Source organism: Aethalodelphis obliquidens, unplaced genomic scaffold, assembly GCF_003676395.1.
Source record: "Aethalodelphis obliquidens isolate GAN/ISIS:26980383/991018 unplaced genomic scaffold, ASM367639v1 scaffold25, whole genome shotgun sequence".
Taxonomy (NCBI): domain Eukaryota; kingdom Metazoa; phylum Chordata; class Mammalia; order Artiodactyla; family Delphinidae; genus Aethalodelphis; species Aethalodelphis obliquidens.
The window spans coordinates 23,646,471-23,666,535 of NW_020837969.1; the positions used below are offsets into that span (position 1 = coordinate 23,646,471).

Sequence of the window (20,065 nt, forward strand, 5' to 3'; positions counted from 1 at the left end):
AAAAGAGGAAATCAGGGCTTCCCTGGTGGCGCAGTGGTTGACAGTCCACCTGCCGATGCAGGGGACACAGGTTCGTGCCCCGGTCTGGGAAGATCCCACATGCCGCGGAGCGGCTGGGCCCGTGAGCCATGGCCGCTGGAGCCTGTGCTCCACAGCGGGAGAGGCCACAACAGTGACAGGCCCGCATACCGAGAAAAAAAAAAAAAGAGGAAATCAACAGTAACACAGTAATACTGGGGGACTTTAACACCTCACTTACACCAATGGACAGATCATCCAAAATGAAAATAACGAAACAGAAGCTTTAAATGACACAATAGACCAGATAAATTTAATTGATATTTATAGGACATTCCATCCAAAAACAGCAGATTACACTTTCTTCTCAAGTGCACACGGAACATTCTCCAGGATAGATCACATCTTGGGTCACAAATCAAGCCTCAGTCAATTTAAGAAAATTGAAGTCATATCAAGCATCTTTTCTGACCACAACGCTATGAGATTAGAAATGAATTACAGGGAAAAAAACGTAAAAAACACAAACACATGGAGGCTAAACAATGTTACTAAATAACTAAGAGATCACTGAAGAAATCAAAGACGAAATTTAAAAATACCTAGAGACAAATGACAATGAAAACACGACGATCCAAAACTGATCGGATGCAGCAAAAGCAGTTCTAAGAGGGAAGTTTACAGCAGTACAAGCCTACCTCAAGAAACAAAAAAAAATCTCAAATAAGCAATCTAACCTTACACCTAAAGAAACTAGAGAAAGAAGAACAAACAAAACCCAAAGTCAGCAGAAGGAAAGAAATCATCAAGATCAGAGTAGAAATAAATGTAATAGAAACAAAGAAAACAATAGCAAAGATCAATAAAACTAAAAGCTGGTTCTTTGAGAAGATAAACAAAATTGATAAACCATTAGCCAGATTCATCAAGAAAAAGAGAGAGGACTCAAATCAATAAAATTAGAAATGAAAAAGGAGAAGTTATAACAGACACCACAGAAATACAAAGCATCCTAGGAGACTACTATAAACAACTCTACGCCAATAAAATGGACAAGCTGGAAGAAATGGACAAATTCTTAGAAAGGTATAACCTTCTGAGACTGAACAAGGAAGAAACAGAAAATATGAACAGACCAATCACAAGTAATGAAACTGACACTGTGATTAAAAATCTTGCAACAAATAAAAGTCCAGGACTAGATGGATTCACAGGTGAATTCTATCAATCATTTAGAGAGGAGCTAATACCCATCCTTCTCAAACTCTTCCAAAAATTTGCATAGGAACACTCCCAAACTCATTCTATGAGGCCACCCTCACCCTGATACCAGAACCAGACAAAGATACTACGAAAAAAGAAAATTACAGACCAATATCACTCATGAATATAGATGCAAAAATCCTCAACAAAATACTAGCAAACAGAATCCAACAACAGATTAAAAGGATCATACACCATGATCAAGTGGGATTTATCCCAGGGATGCAAGAGTTCTTCAATATACACAAATCAATCAATGTGAAACACTATATTAACAAACTGAAGAATAAAAACCATATGATCTCAATAGATGCAGTAAAAGCTTTTGACAAAATTCAACACCCATTTATGATAAAAACTCTCCAGAAAGTGGGCACAGAGGGAACCTACCTCAACATAATAAAGGCCAGATACGACAAACCCACAGCAAACATCATTCTCAATGGTGAAAAACTGAAAGCACTTTCTCTAAGATCAGGAAAAAGACAAGGATGTCCACTCTCATCACTATTATTCAACATAGTTTTGGAAGTCCTAGCCACAGCAATCAGAGAAGAAAAAGAAATAAAAGGAATACAAATTGGAAAAGAAGAAGTAAAACTGTCACTGTTTGCAGATGACATGATACTATACATAGAGAATCCTAAAGATGCCACCAGAAAACTACTACAGCTAATCAATGAATTTGGTAAAGTTTCAGGATACAAAATTAATGCACAGAAATCTCTTGCATCCCTATACACTAATGCTGAAAACTCTGAAAGAGAAATTAAGGAAACACTCCCATTTACCACTGCAACAAAAAGAATAAAATACCTAGGAATAAACCTACCTAGGGAGACAAAACACCTGTATACAGAAAACTATAAGACAGTGATGAAAGAAATTAAAGATGATACCAACAGATGGAGAGATACACCATGTTCTTGGATTGGAAGAATCAATATTGTTGATATTTGTCCCAAAGCAATCTACAGATTCAATGCAATCCCTATCAAATTACCAATCGCATTTTTTACAGAACTAGAACCAAAAAATCTTAAAATTTGTATGGAGACACAAAAGACCCCAAATAGTCAAAGCAGTCGTGAGGGAAAAAAGTGGAGCTGGAGGAATCAGACTCCCTGACTTCAGACTATATATACTACAAAGCTACAGTAATCAAGACAATATGGTACTGGCACAAAAACAGAAACATAGATCAATGGAACAAGATAGAAAGTCCAGAGATAAACCCACACACCTATGGTCAACTAATCTATGACAAAGGAGGCAAGAATATACAGTGGAGAAAAGACAGTCTCTTCAATAAGTGGTGCTGGGAAAACTGGGCAGCTACATGTAAAAGAATGAAGTTGGAACATTCCCTAACACCATACACAGAAATAAACTCAAAATGGATTAGAGACCTAAATGTAAGACCGGACATTATAAAACTCTTAGAGGAAAACATAGGAAGATCACTCTTTGACATAAATCACAGCAAGATCTTTTTTGATCCACCTCATAAAGTAAGGGAAATAAAAATAAAAATAAACAAATGGGACCTAATCAAACTTAAGAGCTTTTGCACAGCAAAGGAAACCATAAACAAGACGAAAAGACAACCCTCAGAATGGGAGAAAATATTTGCAAACGAATCAATGGACAGAGGATTAATCTCCAAAATATAAACAGCTCATGCAGCTCAATATTAAAAAAACAACCCAATCCAAAAATGGGCAGAAGACCTGAACAGACATTTCTCCAAAGAAGACATACAGATGGCCAAGAAGCACATGAAAAGCTGCTCAACATCACTAATCATTAGAGAAATGCAAATCAAAACAACAATGAGGTATCACCTCACACCAGTAAGAATGGGCATCATCAGAAAATCTACAAACAGCAAATGCTGGAGAGGGTGTGGAGAAAAGGGAACCCTCTTGCACTGTTGGTGGCAATGTAAATTGATAGCTACTATGGAGAACAGTATGGAGGTTCCTTAAAAAACTAAAAATAGAGCTACCATATGACCCAGCAATCCCACTACTGGGCATATACCAAGAGAAAGCCATAATTCAAAAAGACACATGCACCCCCATGTTCATTGTAGCACTATTTACAATAGCCAGGTCATGGAAGCAACCTAAATGCCCATTGACAGACGAATGGATAAAGATGTGGTACATATATACAATAGAATATTACTCAGCCATAAAAAGGAACGAAAATGGGTCATTTGTAGAGACGTGGATGCATCTAAAGACTGTCATACAAAGTGAAGTACGTCAGAAAAACAAATATTGTATATTAACGCATATATGTGGAACCTAGAGAAATGGTACAGATGAACCAGTTTGCAGGGCAGAAATTGAGACACAGATGTAGAGAACAAACGTATGGACACCACGGGCGCAAAGCGGTAGGGGTGGGGGGGTGGGGAGTGTGGTGGTGTGAGGAATTGGGCGATTGGGATTAATATGTATACAGTAATATGTATAAAATGGATGACTAATAAGAACCTGCTGTATAAAAAAATAAATAAAATAAAATTCAAAAAAAAACTGAATCACTTTGTTGTATACTTGAAACTAACACATTGTAAATTAACTATACTTCAAAAAAAGTTATTTAATACATAAAGACGCTAAGCAACATTACACGTAGTTAAAAAACACTATTCTAACTACTTAATATTAGCTATTACTCCTCCATTCCTAATATGCTTAATTTTAAGGGTACCCTATAAATAATAATGACAAAATCTTTCTTTCTTTAGTGCTTTTCTGAGGCATCCTGACTTCCAAACACAATTATAAAGAAAGTCTTACGGATTTTGGCTTAAACCCCCTCCCCCAAAACCCAAAAACATTAAAAAATAAATAACTTCGTTACTCCTTCACATGGAACCTTCTTACATAAAAATTATTTAGTCCAAACTACATAAAAGATGAATGAGAAAAGATGGAAAGTCCGAAATAATTACAGTGGTTAAGAAAACAATGCACACAGAATTCAGAAAGTTGTCTCAGATCACACTATCAACAGCAACTGTAAACAGTAAACCACCTGTATATTTTATTACTTTCTGGAAATGAAAAAAAACTTACATATAATAGTAATAACTTTCTGAAAAGTGCTAACCTGCACGAAAAACACATACCCCATTAAACATTTCAGGCAAGCACTGTTGCCAAACTTAAGACTTGCCGTCTTGTTTCTGAAAATCAACAAATTTTTTGCTTCCAAAGAGCCTCTCAACGTGAAGACCAGTCACCATCTGTCTCAACTAAAGTCAAGTTCTATTTTAAAAATCACAGTCTGTCATCACACCCACCTCTCTACAAACAAATGCTTCACGCATACCAATTTACTGATTTTTGATGGGCCCGAGTCACCTGAGAAAAAGCCTGGGTGTATTACAGAGCGCGTTGATAGTCACAACACCCAGGTTCGTTTTCGGTGCATTTTCAATTCCGAGACCGCACGAGATTCATCTGCCGGCCAGCTAAAGCGCCGGGATGGCTAGTCCGCACGGGAAATGCTGGGGTGTCAGCAATCCCCCCACAATAGCGTTGGCGACCCCAATCACACTCAGGGCGTGGATTCCGGGTGCCACAATGCCCCCGCCCACCTACCCCGGACCCCACAGGCCAGGACCAGGAGCGTCCGGTCCGGATCGTGGGCTGGGTTCCCGGGGGTCCTGGAAGGGCCCGACTCCACCCGGGGAAGGATGCCCAAACCGGAGACGCAGCCCTGCGGGTTCCCGGACCGGCGCGCCGGACACAGGGCAGGCATTCCGGGAGGGGGTGGGGGGAGGGCAGAAAGAGGAGGGGGAGGAGGAGGAACGGGGTCCCCGCCCGCATCTCGCCCCTTTTCTCTCTTACCTTTTCGCACAGCGTCCGCACCTGGTTCTCGTTCAGTTGTTTACACTCGTTCAGCTGCTCGACCCACTGGTCCAGCTCCTTGGTGAACGCCTTGTCGTCCATGGTGGCCTGAGCCCCTCCCCCGCTGCCTCCCGCCCCCCTCCCCGCCCCCGCGCGCCCCAGCCCCGGGCGCCGCTCCCCTCGCCCGGCGCCGCCGCCGCCGCCAGCTCCCAGGGGGAGAGGAAGGAGCCGGGGAGCGCGACCCCGCGCCCCGCCCAAGCCCCGCGGGCGGCTCCGGGCGCACGGCCTCCGGGAGACCCCTGCCCGCCCTGGCCCGTTGGGCCGCGCGCCCCAGGAGTCGGTGAAGGGCGCGGGGAGGTGCGGGGCTTCCGCGCAGCTCCCGCCGGACGATGGGCACCTGCCGCCGCCGCCTCCCGCCCGCCGGCCGCTCCCGGTTCCCTTGCCCCTTGTCTCTCGCTCTTTCTCTCCCCTCCCTCCGGGTGTCCGTCATCGCCCGGGCATTTCCGCCGGGAAAAGGCGAGCAGGCGGCGCCGCCGGGGCCCGAGACGCGGGGAGGGATGCAGCGCCTCCGTGTGGCTCGGCGGAGAAACGGGCCGAGGGGCCGAGGGTCGCGCCGCTTTCTCGCTCTTCCACTTTGTATCATCCTTTTTCACTTCGGGTCCGGACCAAGCGCTCCAGGTTCTTCCTTCACATCCTTTTCTCTGGGAATTCTGTCCCCACCTTACTCTCTTGCAGTGCTTTCTCTTTTCTCTCTCTCTCATTTGTTTTTTTTTAGCGCTCTGAGGAGGGAATTGGTAAGCTTGTGTCTCTCCTCGACCACATAGACCCGAGAGTCTAGCACTCTCCTATAGCAGGCATTCCGTATCTATTAAATAAATAAATAAATTCTTTCCGGTCTTAGCTCTGTCATTAGCTAGCTGTGCAGCACTGACATCTCGAATCCTCCCTTTCAGCATCAGAAAGACGAGCCGATTGCTCTGTGGTATCAATGTGTCCCTTCCAACTCCAGCATTCTTCACCGCGTTTATGCAGTGTTTACTGAATTCTGATGATTTGTTCATTCAACGAACATTTAACGAGCAACTGCTAACTGCCAGGTCCCTTGGAGCGCAGGTGCTAACCAAGCATACTTCCTCTATCAGGATGTTGCCTGAACCCAAGTGGCAGGCAACGTCCGGTATCAGAAGGCAAGGACTCCCTCTTGGCATTCCCAGCCTCCTAGCCATGTCCTTGGACAATCACCGGATCGCCCCCAGCCTCAGATTCCTCATTTGTTAAAAGGGCGCGGCGAGGCCTATCTTTTAAGTTGTGATGATTAAATTCTACAAGTGCTTATCCAATAGTACAGTATGGGAGCTGTGTTGGTTGCCTAATCCTTCCTAGGCAACAGCTACCGAAAGCTTTAGAAAGGTGGCATTCGAACTGATTTTTTTTTTTTTTTTTTTTGCGGTACGCGGGCCTCTCACTGTTGTGGCCTTTCCCGTTGCGGAGCACAGGCTCCGGACGCGCAAGCTCAGCGGCCATGGCTCACGGGCCTAGCCGCTCCGCGGCATGTGGGATCTTCCCGGACCGGGGCACGAACCCGTGTCCCCTGCATCGGCAGGCGGACTCTCAACCACTGCGCCACCAGGGAAGCCCTCGAACTGAATTTTGAACCTTCTCCCCAGGCAAAACCTTGAAGTTGCCTGGAGAAGAGGAAAGAAACTTTTTTTTGGAGAGTGGCAGAGGACAAATGTGTGAAAGACCATGGTCAGTTTGGAAAGCTATAAATACTCCTAGCAACAGAAGTAAGTCATATGGTGGGAAACAAGGTTGAAAGAGCTCCTGTTCTCAAGTGACTTGTACATAGCAGCAAACCAACTGAAGGACAGGACATGAAAAGATGGTGAAACAGTACTGAACAGAAGGGGAACCTGCATGATTGCAACAGATTTGCAGTCTCTGAGGCGGTTAGTCTGTAAATGTTGAAAGGAGGCTGCATCTCAGGTAAATCTGGAAAGCTCAGAATGAGAATGAGAGGAAGAATGGTATTTCTGGAGTTCCTACAGAGGATGGACAGAGAACAGAAAGTACACCTTGAGGAGAAATGGGAACTACGAATAGTGTTTAGGGAGGGAGGTCCTTGACATAGAAGCAAATGTGTTTGGGATTAATGTGCAAGAACGCTCTTAGAGCCGGGAGTAGACAGGTGAGTTTGCGAGAACAGGGCTGCTGAAATGTTTAGTCAGGTTATGCTGTAGAGCAAGTAAGAATGCTTTTGAGTGCTTCTTATCTGCTAAGTGTTTCGAATGTATTTAGTACTTCAATAATCCTATGACCCAGGGGCTGTTGTTACCCTCCATTTTACAGATGAGGAAACAGAAACATAGAGGTTTAAAAATGCGTTCGCGTCACACAGATAGTAACTGGTGGACTAAGGATTAATGCCCAAGTCTGTCTGACTTCCACTCTTGTCATTTGTGTTACGTGACCTCTGCAGTCTGGACGGGAGTACGGAATGCTGGAGGTTTCTTGGTGATTATAATATCAGTTTTCAGTATTTTGGTTATGAAGCCATCTTAATTAAAGATAAAAACTATAATTCTTAAAATCTTTCTTTCTTCACTCTTTGCTTCTGTTGTATATGTATATGTGGTGTGTTTTCTGCTGTGGAACATAACCATTATTCTCCAATCCTTGCTAATCGTTTGTCATGCAACGCTGCATTTAATCTTAGGTTTGCAGACCAGATCTAAATTTCTTTGTTTTCAAAGAGACAACCAGAAGTGTTTGTATTTTTGTTTTGTTTACCTCTTCCCTTCTGGTCACAGAATTCTTAAATCATTAATTCCAGCAAACAACCCTTTGCCTTAAAATTACATTTTAGATTTTGTTCCTACACAATTGTCTGGGTTATTTTAAAATATGTAAACATTGAGGGACTTCCCTGGTGGCGCAGTGGTTAAGAATCCGCCTGCCAATGCAGGGGACACGGGTTCAAGCCCTGGTCTGGGAAGTTCTCACATGCCACGGAGCAACTAAGCCCTTACGCCACAACTACTGAGCCTGAGCTCTAGAGCCCGCGAGCCACAACTACTGAGCCCACGTGCCACAACTACTGAAGCCCACGCGCCTAGAGCCCTTGCTCCCCGACAAGGGAAGCCACCGCAATGAGAAGCCCATGCACCACAACGAAGAGTAGCCCCTGCTCACCACAACTAGAGAAAGCCCGCGCACAGCAATGAAAACCCAACGCAGCCATAAATAAATAAATAAATTTATTTTTTTAAAAAAAAGCCTATTTATCTAAAAAAAAAAGAAATTGATATATGGAACTCTGCATCAGAAACTCAATCAATAATGATGAGATTTAAAAAGACAGGGTCAATTTGGAAATGCTTTCTTTGAATTTAAAAACTACAAATCACTGTTAATAAAAAGATCATAGTAGGTGTTCTCACCCTACTGCTCAAGAAACATGGTTCTAAAAAAACCTTTTCAAAAGTATCAAAAAATAATTTTTTTTTTCTTTTGGCTGCACTGAGCAGCTTGCGGGATTTTAGTTCCGGACCAGAGATTGAACCCGGGCCCCGGCAGTGAGAGCAAGGAGTCCTAACCACTGGACCACCAGGGAATTACGAGATGGAATTATCTGAAGATAAAGGAATCAGTGCAGATGTGATGTTCAATATTTTGTCCTTTTTTGTGGTTGCCCTCAGGAGGCTTGGTTCAAATTCCCTAGCACAGTGGAGTTCTTTATCTTTACACATTTTATACCTGGCTATTTTTTTTTAATTAAGGTATAATTAGCATAAAACATTATATTGTTTCAGGTGCACAGCATGATTTGATACTTGTATATATTGTGGAATGATCACTACAAGTCTGTTACCCAACCAAATTTGGGTCCTCTCACCCACACGCTATAAAGCCAACCTACCGACACCAGGTTGTGGTGAAGGAAGGTGTGTGCAGTGTTTACTGCAGGGCCAAGCAAGGAGTCCAGGCAGCTAGTGCTCAGCACACGTAAACTCTCTGATCGGTTTCAGGGAGGCTTTTTTTTTTTTTTTTTTTGGCCATACGGGATCTTAGTTCCTGACCAGGGATCGAACCCATGCCCCTTGCAGTGGAAGCACAGAGTCCTAACCACTGGACCACCAGGGAATTCGCCAGGGAGGCATTTTCTAAAGGCCAGGTGAGGGAGGGGAGTTGCAGGGTATGTGATCAGCTCGTGCACAGTACTCTGATTGGTTGATGGTGAGGTAACAGGGTGGTGTCACAAGGGTTAACGTTATCAATCAATACTCAGACTCCAGTAGGTTTGGGGCTATGTTCTCATGGTCATCAGGTAGTTAACTTCTTCCATGTGGTGGGGTTTTAGCACCTGTAAAACAGCTTGGGAAATGTGCATCAGATACTGCTATCTAGGTACTTCAGAGAGGAGGTAAAGCAGAGGACAAGGGGGAGGGGTCTGTCCCAGGAAGGCCCCATAGGGTCCTGCTTGATTACAAGTCTAGTTAACATCTGTCACCACATGAATCTACAAAATTTTTTTCTTGTAACGAGAACTTTTAAGAACTACTCTTAGCAACTTTCAAATACGCAGTATAGTGTAAATAACTATAGTCACTATGCTATATATTATATCTCCAGGATTTAATTATTCTATAACTGGAAGTTTGTACCTTTTGACCCACTTCCCCCCTTTTGTTCACCCAATACCTAGCTATTCTATATTGTGTGTCTGACAATGCCAACACTGCCAGTTCTTAAGTGACTAAAGATGTTTCTCTTGCTTCTGCTGACCTTACTCATAGTGGCTTGAACAGATCTGGTGGAAGTACCATTTGCCTTCCTTGGGAGGCTTTCCTCTAGAAAGCTTGCTTCTATATCTCTGGTAGCCTTAACCCAGTGCCACTCCAGCAAGAGCTGTGGCTCAGAATGAGAGTGTCAGTTCCCCCACCTCACTGCTGTTTCAAGGTGCAGAGTCCCTACAGCAGCATGTCTATATGAATCCAGCCTCAGCCAGCTCACTCATCTGCCTGCCATCCTGTTCAGTCAGGCTCCCTGCTGGTTCACCTCAGGCCTTGGCTCTTGGCCTCGTGGCCTCAGTTTCCAGCTGTTTTGTCCTTAGCACCCAGTTCTTCTCAAACCTTCACCAGATTCTTTCCACTCTAGCCCCAGGTTTTCTCATTCTGGACTAAATTCACACTAGTTTATTTTTTTGGAAATCTATGGAGACCTCTCCTACTTTTGCAAGACCATTGAAGCCTCAGAAAAATGTGTCCTGTCCTGGGTCTGGTTCTTTTGGAGCAGAAGTTCCCTTATACATTTATAAAACTGGAACTGAAAGACCTGTTTTTTTTTTTTAATTAATTAATTTTTGGCTGCGTTGGGTCTTCATTGCTGCGCGTGGGCTTTCTCTAGTTGCAGTGAGCGGGGCCTACTCTTCGTTGTGGTGCATGGGCTTCTCACCGCGGTGGCTTCTCTTGTTTTGGAGCAGAAGCTCTAGGTGAGCAGGCTTCAGTAGTTGCAGCACACGGGCTCAGTAGTTGCAGCATGTGGGCCCTACCTAGGACACACAGGCTTCAGTAGTTGTGGCGCAGGCTTAGTTGCTCCACAGCATGTGGGATCTTCCTGGAACAGGGCTCGAATCCACGTCCCTGCACCACCAGGGACTGCACCACCAGGGAAGCCCTGAAAGAACTGTCTTTGTTTATTTATTTTTGGCTGCATTGGGTCTTCGTTGCGGCGTGTGAAGTTTCTCTAGTTGTGGTGAGCAGGGGCTACTCTTTGTTGCTGTGCGCGGGCTTCTCATTGTGGTGGCTTCTCTTGTTGTGGAGCACAGGCTCTAGGCTCACGGGCTCAGTAGTTGTGGCTTGCGGGCTCTAGGTGCACAGGCTCAGTAGTTGTGGCTTGCGGGCTCTAGAGCGCAGGCTCAGCAGTTGTGGCGCATGGGCTTAGTTGCTCCGCAGCATGTGGGATCTTAGTTCCCTGACAAGGGAGCAAACCTGCATCCCCTGCATTGGAAGGCGGATTCTTTACCACTGGACCACCAGGGAAGTCCCTCATATGATTTTTTTTTAACAATTAGATTGAGAAATTTTTCAATTTTTTTTGACGTTTATACTGTGTATGTGAATTGTGTTCACCATTTTACTAGCTTTTTCACACCCTTATTATTTACAGGCTGCTTGATATGTTCCAAATATTTTACAGTGTGTTACATAGATTTTATATTTGTAAGAGTCTTTCCACACAGAAGTTTAAAATTTTTTTCCTAACAAGAGTATTTATTGTCAGGCAGTATTCTAAGTACTTAGATTATTGCCTCGATTATTCGCTTCACTACAACCCTATGAAGTAGGTGCCATTATTAGAGTTTCAATTAATTAACTGAGGACACTGAGGTAGAGAAAATAAGTGACTCACCCAAGTTCATTCATTTGGAGCTGGGAAATGAAGCCAGGTAGTCAGAGCCGATGGTCTCCAAGTTCTGTAATACTCTGCCACCCATCCTGTCAATAACTTTGCTTAAGGCTGTTTAAAAAGTCTCCTCTGCCCCAAGATTACATGGATATCTTATTATGTATTTTATAGACATACATAAATGACATATAGAATTTACTGTACATTTTATACTAAAATTCCCTTGCAATACAATTTATTTGGGCAACTTTTATGTTGTGGTAAAATATTTACATTTTAACCATTTTTAAGCATATGATTCAACAGCATTAGGAACATTCACAATGTTGAGCAACCCTCACCGCTACTATTTCCAGGACTTCTTCATCATACCAAACAGCAACTTGGTAGCCATTTAAACAATAATTGCCATTTCAGTAGTTGTGGCTCGCGGGCTCTAGAGCGCAGGCGCAGTAGCTGTGGCACACGGGCTTAGTTGCTTCGTGGCATGTGGGATCTTCCCGGACCAGGGAATGAACCTGTGTCCCCTGCACTGGCAGGCGGATTCTTAACCACCGTGCCACCAGGGAAGTCCCTGCTTATCGGTATTATCACCAGTCTTCTTTTCTACAGGGCAATTGGTAAATCTTTGTCCAATGTTAGAGTATAAGATTTAAATTCCACTTATATCTTTTATAAGCAACAGTGGTAGTAATAAAGAATATATCTGGTCTTTGACCCTGGTTTCTGGCACAGAGCTTCCAAAACCCTTGGAATTTCAGAGTGAGAGGAGTATCTTTGTTACACTGATGAGGTAGGTGACTCAGGATCGGGGCTGGTCACCAGAAAGACCAACCCTGTGACTTGGTCAGCCAACTTTGGGCCAGCCTGACGTCAGGTGAGGGGATAGGGCTGGAGATGGAACTCATCCATGTCATCAAGGATTTAATTACACATGCTTCTAACGAAACTCCAGTAAAAACTCTGGTCACCCCAGCTCTGTGGAGCTTCCAAGTTGGTGAACACATGGATGTGGTGGTGGGGTGAAATGCCTGGATCCCACAGGAGAGGGCGTAGAACCTCTGCATATTCCTCCACTCCTAAAGAATATTTCTCAGTTTGGTTGCTCCTGACCTGTATCTTTTATAGTAAAACTGTAATTCTAAGTATAATGTCTCAGTGAATACTGTGAGTTGTTCAAGCAAATTACTGAACTTGCAAGGGCTGTGGGAACCCCCAAATTTATAGCCTAGTTAGGGTACACCTGAGGCTTGTGGCTGGAGCCTCAAGTGGGGACAGTCTTGTGTAGGCCTTTGCACTTCTCTTGTGGGCTCTGTGCTAACTCCATGTAGTGTCAGAATTTAACTGAATTACAAGCACTCAGTGTAGAACAGTGCAACACACTAAGTTTTAAAATGTCTTTTGTAATTTAAAAAACTATTAAACAGTTTTTAACACATCTTTTGACAGCTGAACTTATGACATTTACAGTCTTGGTTACAACTATATTTAACTTATTGTCATCTTAACACTTTAAAAGATAAATTTTAAGTTGCCATAGTTACATGACAATTTTTTAAATGCATGGATATAATTTATATTCTTTCATAGTTTGCTATGGAAATTAACTCTCCACTTTCTTTTGAGCCTCAGATGCACGAGTGTAATTAATCCTTTCATTTTATGGCACATTGTGAACATGTCTGTGCAAAAACTCGTTTTCCCCTCTCATCCCTGATACACAGTTTCATTTCTCTTCCTTGAAACGTATCCTCTAATGTTTTTGGTATATATACTAAATTATCCATGTAAAATATATAGTATTATGTACTTAATATTCATATAAATATATTCTTATAGTTCTGTACATTTCATTGTTTCTAACTTCTTTCACTAAATGGTGATTATTACTGTATTTAGTATTTGTATAAATAACAAGCTATCATGTTTGAATCTAAAATGCTTAAAATATAGAGTTCTGTTCACCAAACAATATGGTTTTAAAAAACATTAGCTTTGATTATAGTAGCATCTTCTTGTCTATCATAATCACTGTCTTACTTGCTTTGCTTCTTTCTCCACAATTTTCTTTAACGTGTTCTCATCTGGTATGGGACTCATAACACACCATGCAAACCAAGGGCTACACATGAAACTTTAAATGTGGTGAAAAAGCCTTTCGGACAACCATACAGTAGTTGAGAAAGGTTCACATTGAGTATTAACTGTGATATCAAGACACCTATCCTGTTTTTGACACTCGGAGCACTTTTAAAAATGTGAGGATTTCCCTGGCGCTCCAGTGGTTAAGACTCTGCACTTCCACTGCAGGGGGCGCAAGGTTCAATCCCTGGTCAGAGAACTAAGATCCCGCATGCTGTGTGGCCAAAAAAAAAAAAAAAAGTCTGTGATCCTAATGTAATATTCTATGTATTTCGACGAAGACTTTTCCTATACATCACGTTGTTAAAATGTTACATCAAGCTTGGGGGACACAGGGCTTCCCTGGTGGCGCAGTGGTTGAGAGTCCGCCTGCCGATGCAGGGGACACGGGTTCGTGCCCCCGTCCGGGAGGATCCCACGTGCCGCAGAGAGGCTGGGCCCGTGAGCCATGGCCGCTGAGCCTGCGCGTCCGGAGCCTGTGCTCCGCAACGGGAGGGGCCACAGCAGTGAGAGGCCCGCGTACCGCAAAAAAACAAAAAAAAACAAAAACAAAATAAAGCTTGGGGGACATAAATATTTTTTCCAATATTAAACTGGCTGAAAACATATCAAGGAATATATCAAAGCAGGGTCTTGAAAAGATATTTGTGCACCAATATTCACAACAGCATTATTCACAATAGCCAAAAGGAGGAAGCAACTCAAATGTCCATCAGGAATGAATGAATAAAAATGTGGTCTCTACATCCCATGGGAGGGGGGTGTGCTGTATGTCCCTCTCACTTCCCCATGATACCTACACCCACAAATGCCATATCAGTAGAATGCTTTATGTTATATTCTCGTATGTGTTTCCTCCATATAAAGACCTTATTCTCACCTTTCCAGCATGTATAACTCAGATTTTCAAGACTCACCTTAAGGTTGTCTTACTCATAAAAAGCGTTCCTAAATCCAGTCGGATTCATTATATGATTAATTATATGGTAATCCTCTTAAGACCTGTACACCAAGCACTAGCATCTATCACACCTCACTTTATTTTCACGGTTGGTTTCTTGCATGCCTCTCTCACTCTACACAGACCTTCCAAGCGAGAAATGTCTCACTGATTTTTCAATTCCAAACGTCCAATCATACAGCTAAGCCCAGCAACAACAGAATGTGCTCCATAAAAACTGGTTGTTCGTAACTTGGTACTGTATCTACATTGAATGGAATGGATTTTCACTTTTGACTTTATGAAAGTAAACAAACTATTGTCATTCTCACCCTCAAATCTTTCTTTGGATTTTTTTGACTCTGACTTGTATCCAAAAGAAACACTCATGATGAAATGTCATTCATTAACAGATTATTTTTACTTTCTCATTTGATGGATACCAGTAGATGGTTATAGGAAAAATTTTTTCATTATTGCAGGTTCCTGGGTCAAGAACCCAGAAAGCAGGGTAAGAAAATTAGTTTTTAGTCTGACCTAATATTTTACCCTGAAAAATTGGTGGAAGACCACAAAAGTAACCTAGTTGACTCAGCAGGTTCTATGCGTGCATTTTTCAATAGATGGCATATCTGAAACATTTTTTTTACGGTTGACCTGTAAGAAAGGCTAAGAGGGTGGGTGTATCTCTAGAAACTGTCACAGAAATTAATGGTCTTGAGATAGTTTTGAAAATAAGGAAGGAGGAATGGAAGGTAGAGAGCCTGCCTTTCACCAAAGGTTACTGGAGGATAAGCTTCAGGATAGCATTTGAAGAAAGTGGGAGCACAGTCAATTTTGAGAAAATTGTCCTTTTCATTAATATTCAGATGCAGTTGTAAAACACCCTGGTTGAGAATCAGTGGATTAGGAGTCATTAGTTACTTGATTTAGCGTAACTCCCAATAGAAAAAATACATTCACTTCTCAATATAACTAAAATAATCTTAGCCAAGGGACTAGAATTATTTGTATGCACATAGAGAAATTGTTTCTTAACCAAATGTGAAAAATCTCAAATTACTGTATTGCTCTTTGCACATTCTATATTCAAAATTTAAAAGAAGGGATTATGTATCAGGTTCACAAGTTGATGGCTGGAATTTAAAAAGCAAATAACATGTCAAAGGAGAGAGATTAAGACAAATCTTATATTCTTTTCAAACCAACAATACTGGAAATATTAACTGATGTTCATGACTTGAGGTGCAAAATATCTTGAAGGGCCTTCTGAATGAATGCATTCATAAAATAAGGAATTAACATTTTCCTTTATGGGGTTGATATAAAGATTAGTTGATACACACACAAGCAGAATAGCATACCTTTAGCACAAATCAAATCATATGTTCAGTAATTGCTGAGCGAATACAATCTTTAATTAACCATGCTCAATTAACTAGACCAGATTTCTCAAAACATAGATTCTCACATTTAAAAAAAAGAAATGAAGGAATCCCCTGGTGGTCCAGTGGTTAGGACTCTGCGCTCTCACTGCCAAGGGCCTGGGTTTGATCCCTAGTTGGGCAACTAGGGATCATTAGCTGCATGGTGTGACCCAAAAATCCCATTAGCTGCATGGTGTGACCCAAAAAAAAATCCCATTAGCTGCATGGTGTGACCCAAAAAAAAAAAAAAAATCTGTCATAGCTCTAAATTATTCTTACCTAACAAAGGAAAATAGACTTTAAAAATGAAAGGAATTACAAATCCTAAGATAAATGGAGTTTCCTGTGACAACAAATTAGAATGCAGTGTATTTTGAGATTTAAGGGTTCCACAGGATATTTCAAAGGAGACTTCTTACAAATACCAGAGGGATTCTTTTAACGGTTAAAAGATTCAGAAACAAGATGGTAACAGTAAAAACAGACAGCAGATCTTTCACCCCAAGAAATGAGTAAAATTTATATCCTCACAAAACGTTCCTCTCTTAATCTCTCTCTAATGAGTTCTTTTAAATCTTATTCCCACATGGCATTACTAATCAATGACCACTTAACTTCTCAGTTTCTCTTCATTAGCACTGCTAACTAAGAATTTGCAGTTACTTGGGGCTTCCCTGGTGGCACAGTGGTTAAGAATCCGCCTGCCAATGCAGGGAACATGGGTTTGAGCCCTGGTCCGGGAGGATCTCACATGCTGTGGAGCAACTAAGCCCGCAAGCCACAACTACTCAGCCTGTGAGCCTACAGCCTGTGCTCCGGAACAAGAGAAGCAACCGCAACGAGAAGCCCGCGCTGCAACAAAGAGTGGCCCTCACTGGCTGCAACTAGAGAAAGCCTGTGCGCAGCAACGAAGACCCAACGCAGCCAAAAAAAAAAAAAAAAAAAGAATTTGCAGTCACTGCTCCTAGAATTGTATCCATCAGATCTAGTTTAAAGAATGCTTGTCTTCTAAGAATAACTTAATTTTCTTCCTCCACAATCCTTTTTTTCAAACTGCACAGATAACTGGGAGTTTATCATGGTACTCAAGCAATGTCAACATTGTATGAATTGAAATCAAACCATGCCTGTAAAAAATTTTAATAGCTTTAAAATACCACATATACCTGAATGTAAGTTAATTTTTCTCCTAAAATTACTCCCATTAAAAAGAATATGGAGCCTTACTCTATTTTGAAGACTTAAGCCCATTACTTTAAGGAAGGTCTTTGGGGAGGAAATTAGCTCGAAATGACTTCAACCAAAAGTAATTTTAGATATGTTCACAGGTTTAAAAAGCATACATCTCCAAGAATTTAGAAGTGAGGATGATAATGCTTTGGAAAACTCTGTCATAGGGCTCCAAAAAGCTCTGATGATGTCAAAGATGCATGAGAGGACACCGAATGAAACTGTTCCATGTGTTAAAAAAAAAAGAATTTAAAGTATTTTTATATAACATACAATTGAAATTTAAACATTTCATTTGTATCTCTAACAGTTTATATATTTCAGCTTACCAAAAAACTTGTTTTGAGGAATCTTCTCATTGGGGAAATGGAAGTACAGCCTTACATTTGGCTAGATTCAGAACCCAAATTTTAGAGGCACTTTTACATTATGCATATTAACAGAAGGCAGACTGATGTAACTAAAATATATGAATATGAAAGTTAGTTTGATTACCTTATCAAAGAGGCTCCCCTGAACATCTCACCTTACGGATCATCCAGTAATTCTCTATTACTTCGTTTTGTTTTGTGTATGTCACTTCTCACGATGTGAAATAAACTACTGTACTTACATATTTATTCCTTGTCTCTCTTGACTGGAATGAGAACGGCATGAGGGCAAGAACTTTGGCTTGTCCTATTCCGGGGAGGAATGAAGCTTGTCAGAGTCAGGGGAAAGGAAGGAAGGAGATGAAGGTGGAAGCAGCTGGAGTGGATGGAGTGTCTCAGCAGTTTATTTAATCAAATTCAGTTCTTTGTGGACTCTTTTTCTTATAATGAGTATACGTATAAACAAAAGATTATCCGTATATTTGCTCATTAGTCAAGAAACACAAAAGGAGAAAAAAGAACCCTGAAACTAGAAGGACTAGAAGGAATTCAGCTTATTCAGATAATTCTTCAAGTTCCAAAACAATATTTACAGACAAGCAGGTATTTTTAAAAATAACGTTCACTCAAATTTTAATTTGTTCTTTTTTTTAATTTTTAGAACCAAGACACATACTTGAGGGGAAAAAACACTCCATTTTCCCATGTTCCATTTCAAAGTACAGATTTTAAAATGTAACTAAGTATTTACAAGGTTTTTTCCCCCATTATCTTTCTTTCAAGAAAATAAAACTCAGGAAATAAAAACATCACAAAGACAATATCAACAGAATCTGCAAGTTGTTTAAAGCAAGCATCCTTAATTAGAATATTTAACTTTCGGTTTACCTAATAGAAACATTGTTAATACTAAACCCGTAATATCTTTCCATAACCAAACATAAAACAAATGGCTGAGGCAAAGTCATTCTTTGAATAACAAGTTGCTATTACTGCTTTAAAACCTGTTCAGGAGTTCTGATTTTTACAGAATATTTCCAAATAAAACAACTATCTGGACCAAAAAATATGTTATTTTGATACTGCTTTAATTCTGTAGTATTTTTTCTAATTCCTGTTTTGTTCAGTTGCAGTTCTTTGCTTGACTTTCCCCTTTTAAGATCTGTTTGTTAGAGAAGAACCCTAAAGTACTCTGGACTCCATCCTATTTGGTTAATGTGATTAATGAGGCTTATCCTGGGGGATCTTAGTGTTTTTCTAAATTGAAAAATTAGCTACTCTATAATAAATGCAGCTGAATCACACTCTCTTTGGATGCCTGTACTAGATAACATAAAAAGTTTGCTAACACAAAAAGGCTGCGAAAACACTGAAGCTTTGCTACCTAGCTGTCTAGATTTAGCCAATGTAAATCTCTTATCACATTTTAGGGCCCACTAGCACTTGAGAGTCTATCCAGTTGTGAGGGATCTTTCTGACTTGGATCTTACAGAAACCAGGAATGGTTGCTGGTGGGCAGAGAGGTTGCTGAAGACCACGGTTACACACTATAGCCCTGTTGTTTAACGATGATTATTACTGACACTTTTTACTTTTTTCTTTTTGTTTTTTTAAATTAATTTATTTATTTTTGCCGTGTTGGGTCTTCATTTCTGTGCAAGGGCTTTCTCTAGTTGCGGCAAGCAGAGGCCACTCTTCATCGTGGTGCACGGGCCTCTCACTATCGCGGCCTCTCTTGTTGTGGAGCACAGGCTCCAGACGCGCAGGCTCAGTAGTTGTGGCTCATGGGCCTAGCTGCTCCGCGGCATGTGGGATCCTCCCAGACCAGGGCTCGAACCCGTGTCCCCTGCATTAGCAGGCAGATTCTCAACTGCTGCGCCACCAGGGAAGCCTCAAACACTTTTTACTTTCGTGGAATGTTGAAAAGGAAAAAAAAATCTATGATCACAGCATTAAAAAACTTGTATTTGTGCTGCATTATTTAAATTACTGAAATACAACTAAACTAATGGCATAAGCTAAAGACATAATTCCCTATTATCTGCTATAAAATCACTAAAAGAAGCTTTTAAATTGTAAAATACAAATACAAAAGAAATAATCTTGTGGAAAGCGCCCCTATGGAAAAAGGTGTTAAAAGTGCTTTAATTTCAATATAATGATCTAAAATTGCTTCAAACATAAATATTTAAAAAAAATCTCTACTCAAGGACAAACACTGGAAATATGTAAACCTAGTTCCCTATTAAAATATATTTTGCAAGTAAAAATTAGAAAATATTGGGCTTCCCTGGTGGCACAGTGGTTGAGAGTCAGCCTGCCAATGCAGGGGACACGGCTTCGTGTCCCAGTCCGGGAAGATCCCACATGCCGCGGAGCAGCTGGGCCCGTGAGCCA

The 20,065-nt window shown here is 41.4% G+C and overlaps 1 protein-coding gene across 1 annotated transcript in view; it reads right to left on the reverse strand.

The window, feature by feature from the left end:
- The window catches only part of PPP2CB (protein phosphatase 2 catalytic subunit beta), a 31,123-nt gene extending 25,505 nt beyond the window's left edge, over positions 1–5,618 (reverse strand). The window contains exon 1 of the mRNA XM_027122771.1: positions 5,151–5,618. Within this exon, the coding sequence (XP_026978572.1) occupies positions 5,151–5,252 (102 nt within the window). The 5' untranslated portion in view covers positions 5,253–5,618. The remainder of the gene's footprint in view (positions 1–5,150) is intronic.
- Between the last annotated feature and the right edge of the window lie 14,447 nt (positions 5,619–20,065).